Below are 18,514 nucleotides of genomic sequence, written 5' to 3'. Positions count from 1 at the left end.
TGGCCCAATTATGATAGATTTAATCTGTAGTGTCCTTACCCACCAGTCTCCCATACTGGTCAAGCCAATTGTGATGCAACCCTTTACTAGTGACCAAATGCCCATGCTAGAAATTGAAATTCTCAAAACATGTTTTGGTGTAGAGGGTAAAATGTATAAAAATTTAGCATAAAGATAGTATTCTAAATGAAATGCAGAAAAATATATCTTAACAATGAACAGTATTGAGGAAATGGTTAATTCACTATCAGCAAGGGAATCTTTAATATTCCTACTTTATGCCCAAAAAAGGGTCTATGTAAATAGCAGATACTAAAGGAAATTATATAAACAAATGACACATTTCAGTGTAGCAAAACTGCTATATTCATTTAAGCAAAAATAAAACTATAAAAAAATAAAGATTGTGGGGCTAATAAAAGAGTTCTAAAATAGGACCGGGACATAGCTCAGCAGCACAAGTGTCTCCCTGGCAAGCATGAAGTCATGAGTTCAATCCCTGATATCAAAAAAATGTTCTAAAATATCACTAGTAGTTTAATTACCTAGTAAGAAAATTAATAGGTAAATAGACATTAGATATTTGAAAGGTGTTCAACCTTATACTCACTTAAATGCAAATTAAAATAGTAAAATGTATTTACCTATCGGATTGGCAACGATTTTTTAAAAGCTAAAAGGAAAATTGTTGAACATACTAGAAAATGATCTACCAGTAAATCTGGTGAACGAATATAATTTGGTACAACTTTTTGAAAGACTACAGGTAAGTTGTAGACCTCAAGGTAATGCCAGTGATTTACAAATTTTTTTTTTTTTTTTTTTTTAATCTGAGCCCTTCCTTTGTCCTCTGAGTTGGGCCTGTCTTTAACAAATAGGCTTTGTTTAATATGAGACACCTGCACTGGAACCTAAACTTAAGGGATTTACTTTCTTTTATTTGGTTGGATAATTTTCTTGGCATTCTGTGTTTACCAAAAACATGCAGTTGCACCTGTCAAAATTAGTATTTGAATTGTTCCTGGTTCACTAAGCATATCTAAATCCTCTCATGTTTCATTCATTGTTCAGAAAATTCAACTTGTAGAAAAACAAAAAAAGCAGAAGCAGGGAGAAATTTGTATTTCTCCATTGCATTTAGCATCTCTAAACAGCCATTTTTTGTGTCCTATTTTATCTTAAGAGTTACTGCTATTCAATATATTTCTTCAGTTCTAAACTGCCACAGAACCACTGTTTGCTTAGTTAGGTATTTGATCTCATTAAAGTAGCCACTGCTTGTTACAGGGCTGTGGGTGTGCTATACCACAGATTTCTCATAGTGGATAAAGAAAGAGATGAAGAAAGATATTTTCCAAATTCAACAAAAGCATTATAGAATACAATTTTAATGAAGTTACTCATTTTTGTGTATCTTAGCCTGTTGCACCACATTGTCACTCCTTAGGAAGTTCTTAAAATTAATGCAAGTTTTCAAACAGCTCAAGAGAGCTATATGACAATAATAACATTAAAATGACCAGCAATGATTGTGTGTTTGCTCTGTCAGGCACTGTTGTGAGCCTGATACATGCATTTATGTATTTATACCAATGTTTAGTCTTAACGACTCTTGGGAACTAAATCTTATAATTGTTATCCATATCCAGCAGCTGAAGAAACTAAGGCACAGCTTCTTGCCTGTCTTAAGATAACACAAATAGGAGGTGACAGAACTATAGAGTGAAGAGCTGGGAATATATCTCAGCAGCACAGCACCAGCCTGACAAGCTCAAGGTCCTAAGTTTGATTTCCAGTGCCAAAAAAAACAAGGAAGTAAAGAAAGGTTTGGCACTTTATCTTCTTAGTTTTCTACTAAGCTACAGATACAAGAGGTTTCCTAATGAGCAAATCTTGTTAAAACTACGTATAAATGCATGTATTTTTCTGGGTACAAGGGTAGCATGTGTTGCGGATTTGTTGAATTTACAAAAGAAAATACCTTTAAATTTATATGACATTCACAACCATGTTACTACCCTTCCATTTTGCTTTCCTTTTAATTTCAGAGTTGAAATTCATTTTTGCCTGGGAGATAAGTCTCAAGTTTAACTACTTTTAACCAATTTCAACTAATTTCAACCAGTTTTCCTGGAAAAGTAGGTTTTTGCCTTTTTGGTTATTTTCCCTCAGGGAAAAAGCAACCCTTTCAGTTAGTTCAGATGCTTTACAGAAAACAAAGAATTTTGAAAAAGGGTAGAAGGTTTTTTGTTTTTTGTTTTGTATGCACTTGGAAACAAGCTGTAATCTAAATTTGAAGAGATCTTCATCTTTGACTTCTTAAATAACCTAAGCCCCTGATTTTTTTTCAAGTTTTCTCCAAGATACTGTACTTAATCTCTAAAAGTGCTTCTGTTCACTTTTTAAAGTACTTTTCTCAATTTATATTTTAAAGGCTGTATTTATATAGAATCCATAGGGCAACAAACAGGTATATGCTGCCCTTTGCAACATCTCTTTAAAAACTGTATCGATATGCCAGAATGAAAAACACTTATTTTGACACATAGTAGCTGACATCTAAAATAATTTTTCCAGTCACTTTCAGCCTTCAACTGCCCATTGTATTACTTAACTCCATGTTTCCGAGTAAAAAAAGGTCCTCACTTACCATTTTATAAAACATAAAAGGTAGTAAAGAGTATCCTCCCATGAGGTCACATGCAAAATAAAACACTCTCCATATGCAGTTTAGCCATTTGTAGGGCTTAGCATTCCAAGACTCAGTGGTGTGTTGTGTGCTGCGATAGCCCATAAATAATGGTGAACTGCTGCCATTTGAGGGGAAAAAAACAATAATTTTTCAAAAGAATTGGGTACAGAAATTAATACTCTCAAAATTACTTTCAGTTCTACCAACATTCTCTTTAGAGCCTTTTCAGCCCTGGAAATTTAGGGTAGCAGAATCAATTTTCTTCAAAATAAGTAAAAATACCTAAGGGATCAGTAGCTCTATAGCATTTTTTTATTGTATCCTATTTGCCAGCGTCCCGTTCCTTTTGTATTCCTTTGCACAATTCCCTGATGAATATATAGGTTTTACGTCTAAAAAATCTTCATCTCCAAATCAAAATTGCTATCCATTGGCTTTTACACCATAAGACTAAGTGCATAGAAAGGAAAAGGCGAAATGAAAAAAACCTGTGTTGTATTTCAGATGATTTTCACCTTACAGAAACCATAAGCCCCTCCCCTTTTCAGGGTGTGCTTTTTTCTCCCTCCTCTTTTCACAGCAGACTAATTGGGGAGGTACCTAGAAGTATAAGTTCACTATTTACACAAAGGGAGCTAGTACAGTAATGAGCAGCTACAACATCTCAGTCACAGGCTGAACTCTCAACAGCAGGTAAGTATTTTTCATTTCCGTAATAAATTCCAAATAGTTTGTAATTCTACTAATATATTTCTTTCATAGAAAATAGAAAAAATGAAGTTCATCTGATATAGAATCATAATTAGTGTTTAAAAAGGATATATTTTTGTTATATTGGTATATTTTTGGTTTTCTTTTTAAATTTTTGGTATGAAGAATGTATTTGCATTGTAGTATGGGCAACTAAGAAGAGATTAATCTCAAAACAAGAAGCCTAAGATGCAAAAAATAATTACTAGCATTAGATTGCATGTGCTTAAGAAGAAAATTTCTTTCCCCATTAAAAAAGGCCACCATTTTATTTTAAATGGTATCCTATGAAAACAGATCTTATATTGTTTATAAGAATTAAAAGTTTTGCAAGAGGGGCTGGGGATTTAGCTCAGCGGCATAAGTGCCTGCCTTCCAAGCAGGCAGTCGCGAGTTCGATCCCCGGTACCGATAAAAAAAAGAAAAAGACAAAAAAAAAAAAAAAAAGTTTTGCAAGAGAGACATGCTGTCATTGCATGTTTAATGTTAATCAATAAAATATTTTAAGTTTACTGATGAATCATCAAAAGTTCCAAAGAAATTTAAGTTCCTAAAACTTGTATGAGTATAATTATATTCCTTGAGGACACTTTTAGTTTGTGCGTCTATTGTTAATAATTCGGTTAAAGGAGTTACAAACCTTTGCTTCTCTATTCTGTTCTATTCTATTCTACTATGTATGGGGAGCTTGTAATCGAGGATAAGACATTCTGACTGATCTTTTATCTTTCAGGGTTAGCAGTTGTGATTATGACTTTTTGAACAATTCAAAAAAGTTTTCTTGTGAGAATTTCTACATTTCATTTTGTGTAACAATAAAACAAATCTTTGTATTTAGTGTAAGATAACTATGCAATTCTGCTGCTTACTAAGTGGTTATTTTTAAATGTTATATGTAACCTACATGTAAGTTACAAAGTCTTCTCAGTCTCTGACTTTAATTTGTCACCCTGAATACTTTGTGATTTGTAAGGACTGAGTTTAGAGAAATAGTTAGAAACTTGATCAAGGAAGATTTGAAAATAACAGAGCTTTAGAGAGAGCATTAATGGAAAACAAGCAAATGCTAGAAAAAAATAGTATAAAGGTAAGCATTATGGTACATTAAACAATGCAATTAATCAGATTTGTTTCTCTCTGTTAGCTACTAGAATATTTACAAGTATGGGTCCTTACCTCCTGCAAGTACAATCAATTCTCATTATTTCTATAGTTAATAGTATTACAGAAGTATGTTCAGTAAAGCCTCATTCAACACTAGCTTAACCAATGCTAGAACATTGTTCTTGGTGGAAATAGGAAGCTAAGTTCCTAAAATATCTAGTTTCATCAAAGATAATATGTAACTTTGTTTTATGAGTTTTTTTGTTGAAAGGGATATTATTTGATATATATTGTTGATTTGCTATCCTTGAAATACCAGTGAACATTATAATTAATGCCTGACTCAAATTTACCTCACACACATGTATTTTCTGCTCATTTCATTATCACAGCCCTTGACACTATGCCATTTTGAACAGCAAGATTAATAATAATAATAATAATAATAATTTTTTAAGGGTGCCAAATAGACCGTAAAAAGGACGTTTGTTTACAGCATGAGAGCTGAAACAAAGTAGAATATGCCATGCCCTGTTCAGCCTTAGCTGAAATGTGTGTGCAGACAAAGTATTTTATTGTTCTGTCCCTTCTGCAAATGACTGCCAAAGTATAGTATTGTACTTATTTGTGGGTTACAAGTCAATTTTAATGGTGAAGTTTTCAAATCTGGAATCTATGAGCAAGGAAGATCAGTTCTATACAAAGTGTTCCATATACTTTGGATGATAACTTCATTCTTAACTCTGTATTCTTTTCCTTCTTTTTCCCTTTGTCCAATTTTTTTTTAATTTAAACTGAATTTTTCTTTATATTTTATATATTTTTAAAAGGGCCTGGTGGCACATGCCTATAATCCTGGCACTTAGGAGACTGAGGCAGGAAGATCACTGCAAATTTTTTTTAATTTAAACTGAATTTTTCTTTATATTTTATATATTTTTAAAAGGGCCTAGTGGCACATGCCTATAATCCTGGCACTTAAGAGACTGAGGCAGGAAGATCACTGCAAATTTGAACCCAGCCTGGACTACAAAGTGAGTTCAAGGCCAACCTGAACTTCATAGTGAAACCCTGTCTCAAAAAAAAGATAAAAGAAAAAAAATGGTTTTCTGTCTTTTAAAGAATAAACCAAGTCAGGGGTGGTAGTGCACTCCTGTAATCCTAGCACCTGGAAAGCTGAGGCAGGTGCAGATCATTGCAGATGTGAGACCAGCCTGGGCTACAAAGTGAGCCCAACGCCCGCTGAGATTCTAAAACAAACAAAAAAATCAAACCAGATAATAAGTTAGCAAATAATCAATAAATACTTGTCATTACTACTCTGCATTATGCATTAGCTCTTTTGCTAAATATTAGAGGGCATAATAAGATCTCCAAACATTGAACCTTCTTAGGAGATTGATGATCAAATGCCCTTTGAAATCAGTTCATTTTCCATCAATAGATATTGAATTATAATAAATGTGTTTAACATAAATATCTAGTAAAAAGTTAGACTTTTGAGAAATAACACAAATAAGTAAAATTTGAGCAGATGAAAGGGTGAAGAGACAGTGGGTGCTGCCCTGGGTGTTGATGTCTCTTCTGATTCCTGTAGAGAACTTGGACATCTCAAATCCACCAGCCAGTGAACTACAGCCCACAGGGCTATTCATATGCTTCCTAGAAGTTCGTGCTCACATAAACTTCATGATAGAGTTCTACAGTGAATTTTAGTTAGGTCACAAAAATAAAAAAAATCAAAACCTCGGCTCCTTATAGTCACACAGGTATGCCACACAGTGAAACACGTAAATTTATCTAGGAAATGTGTCATAAAAGAACAATTCTGCCTCTCCCACAATCCCAGAAACACTCTATTCATTTCCAAATGAATTATCTTTGCCATCCTAGTGCCTAAAGTGGAGATGAATAAGCTACTATTACACTGACTATAAGAAAAATATTTTTCTCTTTAATTCACTCAAACCCTGACTAAAATTAGGAAAAAAGATTTTTCAGAACAAAGCAGGGAGGTAGAGCTCCCAAATCAAGAAGATGTAATTGCATGAGAACAGAAGGGTACATATCTTGTATTTGGGCCCAATCTTATCTGGTTAAATGATCCTCAGTCTTTGCGCGTGTGTGGTTCTTTTTCTTTCATGTAGCCATTTCTTTCCATTTTTCTTAAAACTGCTTGAACCACGCAGATTTTCCTCCAGTCTTTGTCCCATGTTCTGGAAAAGAAATTTCCTTGCCCCAAGATTCTTACTTTGAGCTTCTCGCTATCCATTCCACAACAGTTTCTAAAGTCCTTACCCTCACCAGGCCCTGTGGTGCATGCTGTGGATACAGTGGAGCACAAAGGGCCAACAGGGCCCTTACCTTCATGCAGCTGGTGCAGGCTTAAGTCAGAGAAAGCGCAAATAAATGTACCATGACAGTGACCAGAGCCCTGCAGGGTGGTTTTGCATAACCTTTAATGTCTGTAACAGGTTTATACCAGCATAGTCTCATTGGTGCAGAATTAGATCAACGCTCTCCACTTGTGTGTGTTCTCCAGTTTACCTATCCCAGGGCCTCCCTGTCTTCCTCCTTCCCTTTTTAGAGGGAACCGTGGTAGTCAAAATCACATCCAGTGATAACAGGTCTATAGCCTCCTCAATAAGACTGTTAACAGCAAAAATTATGTGTATACCTTTGAATTTCTTTCTTCTTCTCTTTCATGGTAACAGGGATTGAATGCAGGTGCCTTTCACTGAGCTACATTCCAGACTTTAAAACTTTTTTTTCTTATGAGACAGTGTCTTGGGTAGGCTCAGACTTGCAATCGCCCTGCTTCAGCCTCTTCAAGTTTCTACTTAAGGTAGAACCACATACCTCTGGAGAAGATGCTGGTACTGAACTGTTCTACCAAATTACTGGCTCTGGAGAAAATACTGAAGAGTCACTTTCCTGAATCGCTTAAGGTACTATAACCGTGAGAATTTAATTTCTTAATTGTGTTGATCTGTAAAATAATGTAAGGCTTGTGACTGTTTCCCATTTTTTCTGATAGTCCCCTGGGAACATTTATTAAACATATTTTACCAGTTCTCACCTGCTAGAGACTTGATTTAATGGATTGTGGCTAAAACCTGGAATTATTTTTGATGACTCCTAAGGAATGTTAGATAATGCTGAGCTACATTATTATTAGTAAATTTAAGTTGTAAGATGTTTTAAATAGTACAAGGATGGGGATTGGGTGGCATTAAAGTTAGGAATATCACCTAGTGTGAACATCAGGACTCAAGTTTATGCAAAAATTGCTATAAATTTTTTCAGTGGTTTTGTTGGTCAGCAAGGCATTGATCTAAAATCTAGCAGGGCCTGTGGATAGGTCAGTGCTGTTGTGTAAGATGTCATTCATCAAAGACTACAATACAATATGTTTAAGGAGACACCACTGAGAAAAACAATGCAGTTGCCATTGAGGGATGTTTCTTGAACAGAAACGTCTACAGTTGGTTTTCAAACATAAATAGAGTACAGATCACTCAGGAGAGAATGAATCAAGCCTTGAGGTTGCACACCAGCGTTCATCATATTTAACACCCCAGATAATCCTTCTGTATATTAACATTTGAGAAAAAAATAATTCAAACAGAGTTGTCTAGCACATTGTTGATTAAACCTGACCATCTTATTAACTGTGTGTAAACTATAGGAAGAATAATTGGCCTAATAATTTAGGGTCATGTGGCTATAAAAGTACCATGTAGACAATCTGGTCCAAATTTTCTTATTTTGAATGCTGATACTGAGGTAAATTAGTGGGATAAAATGGTAGGCTTCTTTGCTTTAAAAATATGTCTAACTCTTCTTTAAGGGGTAACTTAAAAATTTCAGTGACCTTCACAGATTCATAAAAAATGTTAGGGATTTTAAAAGTTAAAGAAAATATAGTTTTGTTTGTTCATCCTACCTCTATTCTTTGGAGCTTATGTCTGTAATTTATATGCTCAGTTTAGTGCTAAACTGATTATCCTTCCAAATTTCCTTTAGGAGGCTTAACTGCTAATTTGTTCCGCAACTGCACCTCCGTAGCTCCTCCTGCTCTGGCAGACTGAACACTCACTTTAAAGAAACAGCTGTTGAAACTTTGCTGTTTATCAAGGCCAAATCTTTTAGTTGTTCCAAGTCTTAAAAAACAAGTTATTTCTATTTTACAATGTGAATATCAAAAGTTTTTTTCTTTCAATCTTTGGAATATCATAGTCATATTTAGGCTGTGTCCTTGAATAGGGATGTTTCTATGCACAGGCTCCTCATATTAAAACATGTTAATAAATGTCACTCTGTGGAGGATGAGAAGCCACAGAATTTAGTGATTAGCACAATGAGCATGACTCTTCCAAGTTGCTTTTAATTTTAGATTTACACTAAGGATGATCCATGTTACATATTAACATAAACCAGACTTGATTTGGAAAGACACATTCTATGAGGATATTTGAATGAGTCCCAGAGTGGGTAAAACTGAAGAAAAATGTTAGACCGAAGAAAGGTAAGTGATTTGGGTTAAGATAGTGACTACAGAGGCAAAATACAGATTCTCTGCCCTTATAATTCAATTTTTATTGAAATCTAGCACATCCTATAAAGTGCATGCAATGTAATTTTATAGCTTTTGAATTTTCGCACAGCAAAACCCCATTTAGTAGCCGCTGTGGAAGAAAAGGAACATTATTTAGGGTGCAGCCTCTTTCCAGCCCCAGCGTTCCATTCCAATCACTTCCTGTCCCCACTTCCAAAGCCGTCACTTAGTTCTGGCTGTTTTTTAATGTAGTATAAGTTGAACCATACAGTGTCTTTTTTGTATCTAGCTTCTTTTACTTAGCTTCTTTTGTGATATTTATAGTGATCCTATGTATAGTTGTGGTCTATTCATTTCATTGCTGTTTCGTACCCTATAGTATGAATATGCCACAATTTATTTAGTCCTTCCACTGTTGATGGACACTTAGGTTGTTTTGCCCTCAAGAGACGCATAATTGTTATTCAGGAGTAATTGTATTTCACAGATTCTCTTCAGATGGTGAGCTCTAAATCCATACATCAATTTCTAATTCAAATATTTATTGGTAACCTATATGTTAAGTATTCACCTAAAAATCCTGTCAATTTAGTATCCATCACTATTAGGCTGTTAAAAAAAAAAACTAGATTTAGAGAAAGTTTTTATCGTACTTAAATAGGCTTTTACCAGTTTTCAGAAGAACTGATAAAATAACAGTAAATTAGTAAAAATGTATGTGCATTGTACATATGTATAGGAACAGATTTAGAACCCACTCACTCCTGCATGTGGCTATATAGAAGAAGAAGAAGAAGAAGAAGAAGAAGAAGAAGAAGAAGAAAGTGCTATACAACTGCAATGTCTAGCAGTGTGATTGGCTCATCTCTTTGGGTTCCCTGTACAGGTTTATGGAGCAGTGATGAACATAAATCGTGGGAATCCCTTTCAAAAGGAAATCGTATTGGATTCATGGCCAGACTTCAAAGCTGTCATAACCCGACGACAAAGAGAGGTACAGTTTTGGAAGCCAAATAAATAAGAATAAAAACTGGCATCAACTAGAAAGAATAGATTAGGTAAAGTGAACACTATAACCATAGTAATCATATAAGCTACATATTTCACCATTAGTTTCTGCTGTGACTGGCTTCAGTGTCAGGCGTAGGACAGGCCTCTAGTCCAAAAGTGTTTCTTCAGTGCTCCCTAATCTCTACAAGTATGCAGCACACTTGGCTAATGTGAACAGACTAGCTTTTCCACTGGGTGGGATGCTTCTTTATGATTGATGACTTCATGAAGGTAAATAAAGGTGAAGAAGACACTTAGTTACATTCTGCCTGAGACCAAAAAGAAGCTCATCACCAAAGATATGTTGCCCTCCTAATACACTCCATTAGGAAGATTCATTTAGTTTTACTGTCCCTCCATCCATCCATCCATGTATCCATCCCTCCATCCCCCACACATCTATTTAGATATTTGTGTGTATGTTTGGAGCTAGAAATGTAATCAAGGGCCTTATACATGCTAGGCAAGCATTCTGCCACTGAGCTACAGACTACACCCCCTTGGTCTCCCTTTATTGCCCAAAATGACCTCAGACTCTTGGGTTTAAGGAATCCTTTTGACTCAGCCTCCCAAGAGCTTCCCTCAGCTGGGATTACAGTATGTGACATCACACAGAGCCTTTTTATATTTTTCTAAATAAATAAAATCCTAGAAGAGTGTTAAATAAATGTCATAAAACTTTCCTAATCTGAAAAGAAAAAAAAATCAAACAAAAGTGAAGAAATTTTTACTCTTCTCTCTACAGCATATTAGCATCATTCTCATGTCATTGTTTTTAAGTGACTGATTTTGGTAATGGAAAAATAGCTGAACGTGCTCAGCTAAGGGTACTTAATCTCCCTGGGATTTGGGTTATCTGTAGGGTGGTTATGTTTCAGTGAGTGTGTCTTCTATTCTAGGCTGAGGCAGATAACCTCGACCACTACACTAATGCCTATGCCGTGTTCTACAAGGACATCAGGGCTTACCACCAGCTACTGGAAGAACCTGGTGTTATTAATTGGGACCAAGTTTTTCAAATACAAGGTGAGGTTAAATGTAAGATATATACCATGCGGTCACTTTTCCTCTTTTTATTATGAATATTTGATATATATATGTGAATCTCATATATGTATGAGATACGTACATGTACACAAACATATATAGTGCATTTTATGTTTTTACCATTTTTTATTTGAATGCTGTACAAACATTAGTACTGCCTATTTTTGCCTCCCAGGAAAGCTTTTGAATTACTTCGTTGTAAATCAATTTTTTAAAATGGAATGCTAGTCATAGCATCTGTAACTTTAGCAACATTGACTTTCTTGACTTTTCTGAGGCTTAAGTCCCTAAGATGAGAGATGAGGTTCAAACATTATAGTGTGTTCCCTATGCCTTCCCATGTATTTTTCAAGAGAAAGTCTGAATTCTGTGTCAAGAAATGCCTCACCGAGGAAAGAAAACAAGTCATTAGATGGAAGAAAGACACTTTCCAGGAAATTTAATCAATAGAGTCAGACTGGAAAGAATGAAGGTGGGGATTTGGAAATAGGAGTCATGCTCTTACTTCTCCTAAGAAAACTCGACCTCTAAACATTATCTCAGGCCTTTAAATTTTTTTTTTTTTTTAGATAGTGCCTCACTAAGTTTCTCAGACTGGCCTCAAACTTGACATCCTCCTACCTATACCTCCAAGAAGCTGAAATTACAGGTGTTCACCAGCAGACCAGGCAGGGCCATACCATTTTTGTCTACCACCGTGAAGCAGTGCCTAGAACAATGCTTTACATAGAAGAAATACTGAATAAGATTTATACACGATGTGTCATAGCTATGATGAGTGGGAGCTAGGTGAGATAAGTTCAGTGTAAACTCACTGTCTTAGTTGCTTTTCTCATTGCTGAGACAAAGCACCTGACACCCACAAGTTAAAGGAAAAAAGATTTATTTTGGCTCACAGTTTTAGAGATTGCAGGCCACAGTCAGCTGGCTCCACGCCATGGCAGCATGGCAGAGGGGAAACACAGAGGAGAAACAGTCCATGCCAAGGCAGAAATAAGCCTGCCTTTCGTTTCCCTTTTGTCTCAAACAGGCTGTAAACATTTTAGGTGGTGCCACCCGTACTTAGGGTGATTTTCTGTCCCCAGTAAATCCATTCATCCACACCCAGAACCATGCTAATTCCAATCTGTGGCTAATTTAATGCCACACATCCTTAAACCCAGTATCATACACTCCAGATTCAGCCAGCTCCAAAAAGCCCGACCTATGAGTGCATGGGTCTTTGGGTGACTAAGCCGTAACACTAACATCAAATTTATATCTTGAATACTGTAATGAGCATTTTGGCAACAGACTAAAGAGAAAATTTAAAGTTGGTTTGTCACACCAAACATCCAAACTCACATAGACTATAGCATAGACTTTATGAGCTATAAAATCTTGTCTCTTCAAGGAGTTTAAGGCCAATCTGAAGAGTGAAAAAAAAATAAAAATTCATACAAAAATTTTAGTTTCCCATAGAATATTTCCAACAGAAATTTCCATGAAAAATCATGACAGGTGAAGCTGGATGTGGTGATGCATGCCTGTAATCTCAGCACTTGGGAAGCTGAGGCAGGAGGATCATTGTGAGTTTGAGGCCAGCTTGTGCTACATGGTAAGTTCAAGACCAGCCTGAACTACATAGTGAGACTGTCTCAAAAAAACATTTTTTTAAAATCATGATAGATAATCACAATGCACAACATAATTGAGATTGACTGGAAAAATTCCACAAAAATTTGAAAATCACATAAAGAATAACTCTAATAATTTACAGATAAATATATAATGGTAAGGAAAACAAAGATAGTAAGCTGGTGATACTGATGATACTCAGTATGGAAACAGTGTGACTTATTTCATTTTTCAAATAAAGTGCTCATCTTTTTATCTTTCTTTACACAGGGCTTCAGAGTGAAATATATGATGTTTCCAAAGTTGTTGCCAATGCAAAGCAGTTGGATATAAAGCTGTCTTCCTTCAAGGCTGTTCACTTTTCTCCTATTTCATCTCTGCCAGATACCAGTTTCCTGTATGTAAACCGTGCTCTGCATTGGGGCAGGATTTAATGCTACAGAAGCCCAGATAGCAGTAACTGGAGTGCATGTCATTAAGGAATATTTTGCCAGTTTGAATTTGGGCTATTACCTCTAAATTGTGTCTCTGTATTTCCCCTCCCTAGGTTTCCCTGTTCATAATTTCCCTGAAAAATAAGTCAGTGTCTTTTTCCATAGTTATAAATCAGCTCAGAGCAGCACCTGTGTTTTCATGATATACATGAAAAATCATTCACTGGTATATTGTTCCCTAAAATAATTCTAAGTAATCTTTATGGTCTGAGTCCAAAGTTCTTATTTTCTGTTGTTGTCATTTAAGTTAGGCACATATTATTGACTTGTGTTAAGGACACTAAGCATTTTAAATATATTATACCTTAATTCTTTCCAGATCCTTGTAAAGTAGGACTATTAATTGCATTTTGAATAGAGCTGAAGTAACACAGAAAAGAAAGTGTTAGAGCCAGAAAATAAGATGAAGCCTGATTCCAAAAAGCAATCTTGAGAACATGTTGTTAGTCATGGCTGCATTTACCCCTTTCTCTTTCTTTAGAGTTTCTGCTCTATCATTTACTCAATGCGTTTTCCTCAGTGTAACCTGTTGGAGCAATAATTTCTTCTCAAGAATGAAAATATATCTTTGTCTTAGTAGCTTTCTCAGGTATTATGTCTCATGTCTCAAGACGTAACACCTGATACCCACAACTTGAAGGTGGAAAAGTTTTATTTTGGCTCACAGTTTGTAAACGTTTCAGTTCATAGTTTTTTGGCTTCAAGGTGGAGCAGCACAGCAGGAGAGAAACAGCGCTGGCTTGTTGGTGGGAAACAGCCAGTAATCAAGGGAGTGGAGAAAGTGATACTCTTCCAAGCCACGCCCCCAGCAACCCACCTCTTCCAACCAGGCTTCACCCTCCAACATCATGTTCTGCTGTAAACTCATCTGTGGACTAATCCACTAATCCTGTCACACCCCCATGATCCCTTTGTTCACAAAAGCCCACCCCCACCGTGAGCACATGAAGCTTGTGGGGATGTCTAGGTATAAACTATAACCATCTTCACCCATTATCTCAATAGAAAATAAACCATTAATCTTGAAAAACGTTCATCTCAGTGAATGTTAGTTTTATTCATTTTTGTGAAGAAATTGCTGAGCAGAAAATGAAATCTAATGAATAGCCACTTTAAGTCATGAGAAAACAACTGAACTTGTTTTTTCTTTTTGAGAACTGAGCTAAGCACTAAAATATGAGATCCTGCTCTCCACACTGGGCTCATTTCTGTCTTGTAAGAAATGTCTCCTTTGCCATTTTTAATTGGGGTTATTTAGGTTTTATGCTACTGATATTTTTTATTAATTTATAATCTGGATAATCTATCAGAAATATAGTTTGCAAATATTTTCACTATTTTCTCCATTCTTTTGTTTCTGTGGCTGTACAGAAGCTTTTTAGTTGTTATAATTCCTTTTATGTATTTTTGCTTTTGTTCCCTAGACTTTTGGAAACTTCTCCAAAAAAAATTCTTGCCCCTTTCAGCATCGTGGAGTTTATCTTCTATAGCTTCTTCTGGTAGTGACATTTTATCTTTTACCTTTAACATAAGTTATTATCCGAATTTACATACACTGTTTGGAATGCTCTGCCTCTCAGAGACCTATTCAAAGTGTCTAATAAAACTCTCTCTGAAGGACTTGCTTTGATGTTTTTATTTTTAACAATATCTTTGCTTAAGGTTTCCTTCTCCTTGCTTCATTTTAAAAACCAAAAATCCTATAAAGCCAGTTGTTAACCCCTGTTTAGTGGTCAGATGTCTGATCCAATGATTTACCTGACAACATCCCTAGATGTGAGTTAATACTACACAACCACTGACAAAAAGATGACACAAGGTTGGATGCTCCAAAATTCATGGCAAGAACCACATTATCAATCTTTTGATATTTATCTGAGATGCAGTTATAATACTGATAAATTCAGTAATGAAAAGCAATTCCATGACACAATCAGCCTTACAGGTTTTCAAATAAGTTAATTCATCTCAATCCTTCAAAAATTTCATATCACTTTATTTTAATATCAGAGCTTTTATACAGAAAATACTAGAAACTTGGCATTGGAATTAATATAGTAAAAAGCAACTGGTATATAAAAATAAGCCAGTGGACAAAGCCAAGAATATTTAACCTGGAGACAAGCAGCCTGCAGAGAACTGGGGGAAAGCTAAGATACGCAGAAAATGTAGCTGTGCCTGGCATATTAAGCAACTTGTATTTATTTTCTGGTCATAGATATGTAAAAGCAGAAGTATCCTTAATGCAAAAATATTTATTACTAAGCAAAAGATTAGTAAATGTTTCTTACTAAGCAAAAGATTAGAATTAGATTCTATAAGTCTGAACCTGCCCAAAACCTCACAGGTTTTAGCAGTCTCAGGACTTAAGAACAATTCTGAGGACTTTTTCCTGCAAAAGAATTAAATGAAAAATGTTAGACAAGTTATCTTTAAGAGAACTTATTTGAGCAAAGAATGATTCATAAATCTGGCAGTGCTTAAACCAGAAGAAGCTCGGAGAGCTCAGTCCAGCAATGTAACTGGAAGCTTGTATAGGCCAGATACAAGAATAAAGCAGGGATCACTTGACTGACTGCAGCTACCTGTCTGCCTTATTTGAGGTTAATTCCCACCAGTAGGCTGATTTTAACTGGCTGAAATTCAGCTGTCCATTCTACTCCTAAGTTAGTATGTAAACAAACCAAAAGCTAAATGCAGTTACGGTATGTATCCTAGGTACCGAAGGCATGAGGCAGCGTCAAGCCAGATTTTAGTTGATTTATCAACAAATACTGTCTTCAATCTGTCTACCGAGGATGAAAATAAATGGGCATAAAGGTAAAAGGAAATTGGGGCGTGGGATATAGCTCAGTGGCACAAGCAGCCGCCTGGCAAGCATGAGGGTTGTGAGTTTGATCCCTGGTTAAAAAAAATTTTAAAAAGGACTTAAATTTGGAATATTAGATGTTTAGTCTTACCAGAAATGTAACCCTGAGATTGCTCATGAGTGAGGAATTATGTATTCTAACTCACTGAAAAGGCAAGGCACAATTTAGGGGATATTTTTCTCAGCTTAAATCATATGGAAAAGGTAGTTATTTATAATCATGTGATTCTGAGCTCATACTCTTTCTCATATCATTTTCTTCTAGAACAGTGTCTCCCCCACGCCTAACCCACCTGAGTGTCAATGATGCTGATCTTCTCAATCGAACTTGGTCAAGGGGTGGCAACAAACAGTGTCTCCGGTACATCGCCAAACTCATCTCTTGCTTCCCCAGTGTGTGTGTCCGTGATGAAAAGGGAAACCCAGTGTCCTGGGGGATCACAGACCAGTTTGCCACCATGTGCCATGGTTACACCCTACCCGATCATCGCAGGAAAGGTTATAGCCGGCTAGTGGCCCTCACGCTGGCCAGGAAGTTGCAAAGTCGAGGATTCCCCTCTCAGGGAAATGTCCGCGATGACAACGAGGCATCTATCAACCTCTTGAAGAGCATCCATGCTGAGTTCTTGCCTTGTCGTTTTTATAGGCTGATTCTTACCCCCAGGGCTTTCTCTGGGAAAGCTCGTCTTTAGCCCAATAAAACTCTAGAAATTTTCTTACTTTCCCTAAACATGACATACTCTTGGCTGCCAAGGAGGGGAGAATTAAACCTGGAGTCAGGGAATCCTTGGGTTGTTGAAAAGGGCCTGGAGAAGATGTGTAGCACCATCCTGAGAACATTAACTAATCCCATCTTGGTTTTCTACTATAAATAACTGCAGGGTTTGGGGTGTCTGTTGTTGAGAACTGATGTTTGTCCTCTGTTAGGAAGCTCCACAGGGAAGAAATTTTGTAAGCCAACAGTTCTTAGCATAGTGGCAGAAATGACTGCATGAGCATAAGTCATTTAACATGGGACTTACCGCATAACTGCTTGGGCCTTTGCTCTGTATTTTCACCCTCATACGGGTCCTCGTAGTGCCATAGGATTGCCCTGTCTCCTGCTGTGTCTCACCAGCCTCTATTCCTACCATCTCTGACCTAAGTTCTCTATAGATTATCCTGAATTTTCTCTTTTAATTGCTTTCTCCACTTCTACTTAAAACCCTAGCCTGTTCTCCCCGGGGAATGTCCAAATGCTGCAGGTCCTCTCATTTTAATGTTTATCAGAATCCCTTGGGAGGCAGGTGACAGCACAGAGGGCTGGCCCCTCCCCACAGTTCCTGCTTCACTTCGAGATAGAGTAAGGAAGGCCTGAGAATTTGGATTTCCAACAGGTTTCCACTTCTCTGTTGCCTAAGGTGGATGAAGGTACAGGCCTCCTAATGCATGTCCTATAAACAGGACTAACCCCATAGCCTGTTCCAGTCCTCTTGGTTATAGTCTGCGTCTTCATAAGAAACTAAGATTCACATATAGGTGTATAAGCAGGCACACAAATGCAATATAAACATGCATACATTACGTACATGTTTAGTCTATGTGCATATGTGTATGCCCCTAGCATTTTAATAATGAACTTCAGCCGTCTTGTTACAGGGGAAAAATTTGGGGTCCAGGTAAAATAAATGGCTTCTCAAGATTATATTTTATCATTGACATTGGCGACAAAGCCAAAATCTGTGATTTTTAATTTCAACTTGCACTTTTCATTAAATCATGTATCTTCTTTATAAAGAAAATTGAGTGGTTAAATAATTAAATTAGTATTTTATTCTATCCTTGTCACTGTTTGTTTTTAATTCAGAGTTCGGTTCCTTGTATGTGTATTTTTTAGGGATAATAAAGGAAAAGATAAACATAAGCGGTGTCCTCCAGGCATAAGCACAATGAGTAGATTTGTCTATACTGGATGTAGTCCTCTTAGCCACGTAGAAATATCTTTCTTTTCTCAATGGTGGTCACAAAGTGTTGACTTCAAAGAAACGAGAAAATCCAAATTTCTGACATTTATTCTAAGGGAAGGAAACAAATTGGCTGATGCAAAGCACATTTTAATGAATATATTCTTAGGTTATCTTTAACCAGTGGTTGGTTACCTGGAAACATGGTTACCTGGTTACCTTGGAGCCAGAGGTAACAATACCATGTAATAGGAGTCCATAATTGTCTTGGGGAAAAAATGGTCCAATTTCCACCCCCAGGATACTCATTATCTTTAGCACTATTGAGCTTGTGTTACTCCTGCCTGATGCAGAGCTATACTGTTAAAAGCTTTACTTTTTTCCTAATGG

At 36.3% G+C, this 18,514-nt stretch overlaps 1 protein-coding gene across 1 annotated transcript; it reads left to right on the top strand.

Annotated features, from left to right (window-relative positions):
• The first annotated feature begins 754 nt into the window (after positions 1-754).
• Positions 755-17,999, top strand: Glyatl3 (glycine-N-acyltransferase like 3). The gene is made up of 6 exons (XM_003467966.3): positions 755-3,385; positions 7,330-7,494; positions 9,991-10,098; positions 11,054-11,180; positions 13,089-13,215; positions 16,447-17,999. Exons 2-6 carry the CDS (start codon positions 7,417-7,419, stop codon positions 16,871-16,873), a joined length of 867 nt encoding a protein of 288 aa, XP_003468014.1. The 5' UTR covers positions 755-3,385; positions 7,330-7,416; the 3' UTR covers positions 16,874-17,999.
• Positions 18,000-18,514: the final 515 nt, after the last annotated feature.

This window comes from Cavia porcellus, unplaced genomic scaffold, assembly GCF_034190915.1.
Source record: "Cavia porcellus strain 051 isolate PalLab524CR breed Dunkin Hartley unplaced genomic scaffold, mCavPor4.1 scaffold_2, whole genome shotgun sequence".
Classification (NCBI taxonomy): Eukaryota; Metazoa; Chordata; class Mammalia; order Rodentia; family Caviidae; genus Cavia; species Cavia porcellus.
This window is presented reverse-complemented; position numbering and strand designations above follow the sequence as displayed.

Bases quoted from the DNA above. Each gene is read 5' to 3' on its own strand.
- Glyatl3 (XM_003467966.3), top strand. From the start codon at position 7,417: ATGCTGGTACTGAACTGTTCTACCAAATTACTGGCTCTGGAGAAAATA. The intron at 7,495-9,990 runs GTACTATAACCG...TTCCCTGTACAG, and splicing joins ACTTTCCTGAATCGCTTAAG to GTTTATGGAGCAGTGATGAA. The intron at 11,181-13,088 runs GTGAGGTTAAAT...TTCTTTACACAG, and splicing joins CCAAGTTTTTCAAATACAAG to GGCTTCAGAGTGAAATATAT.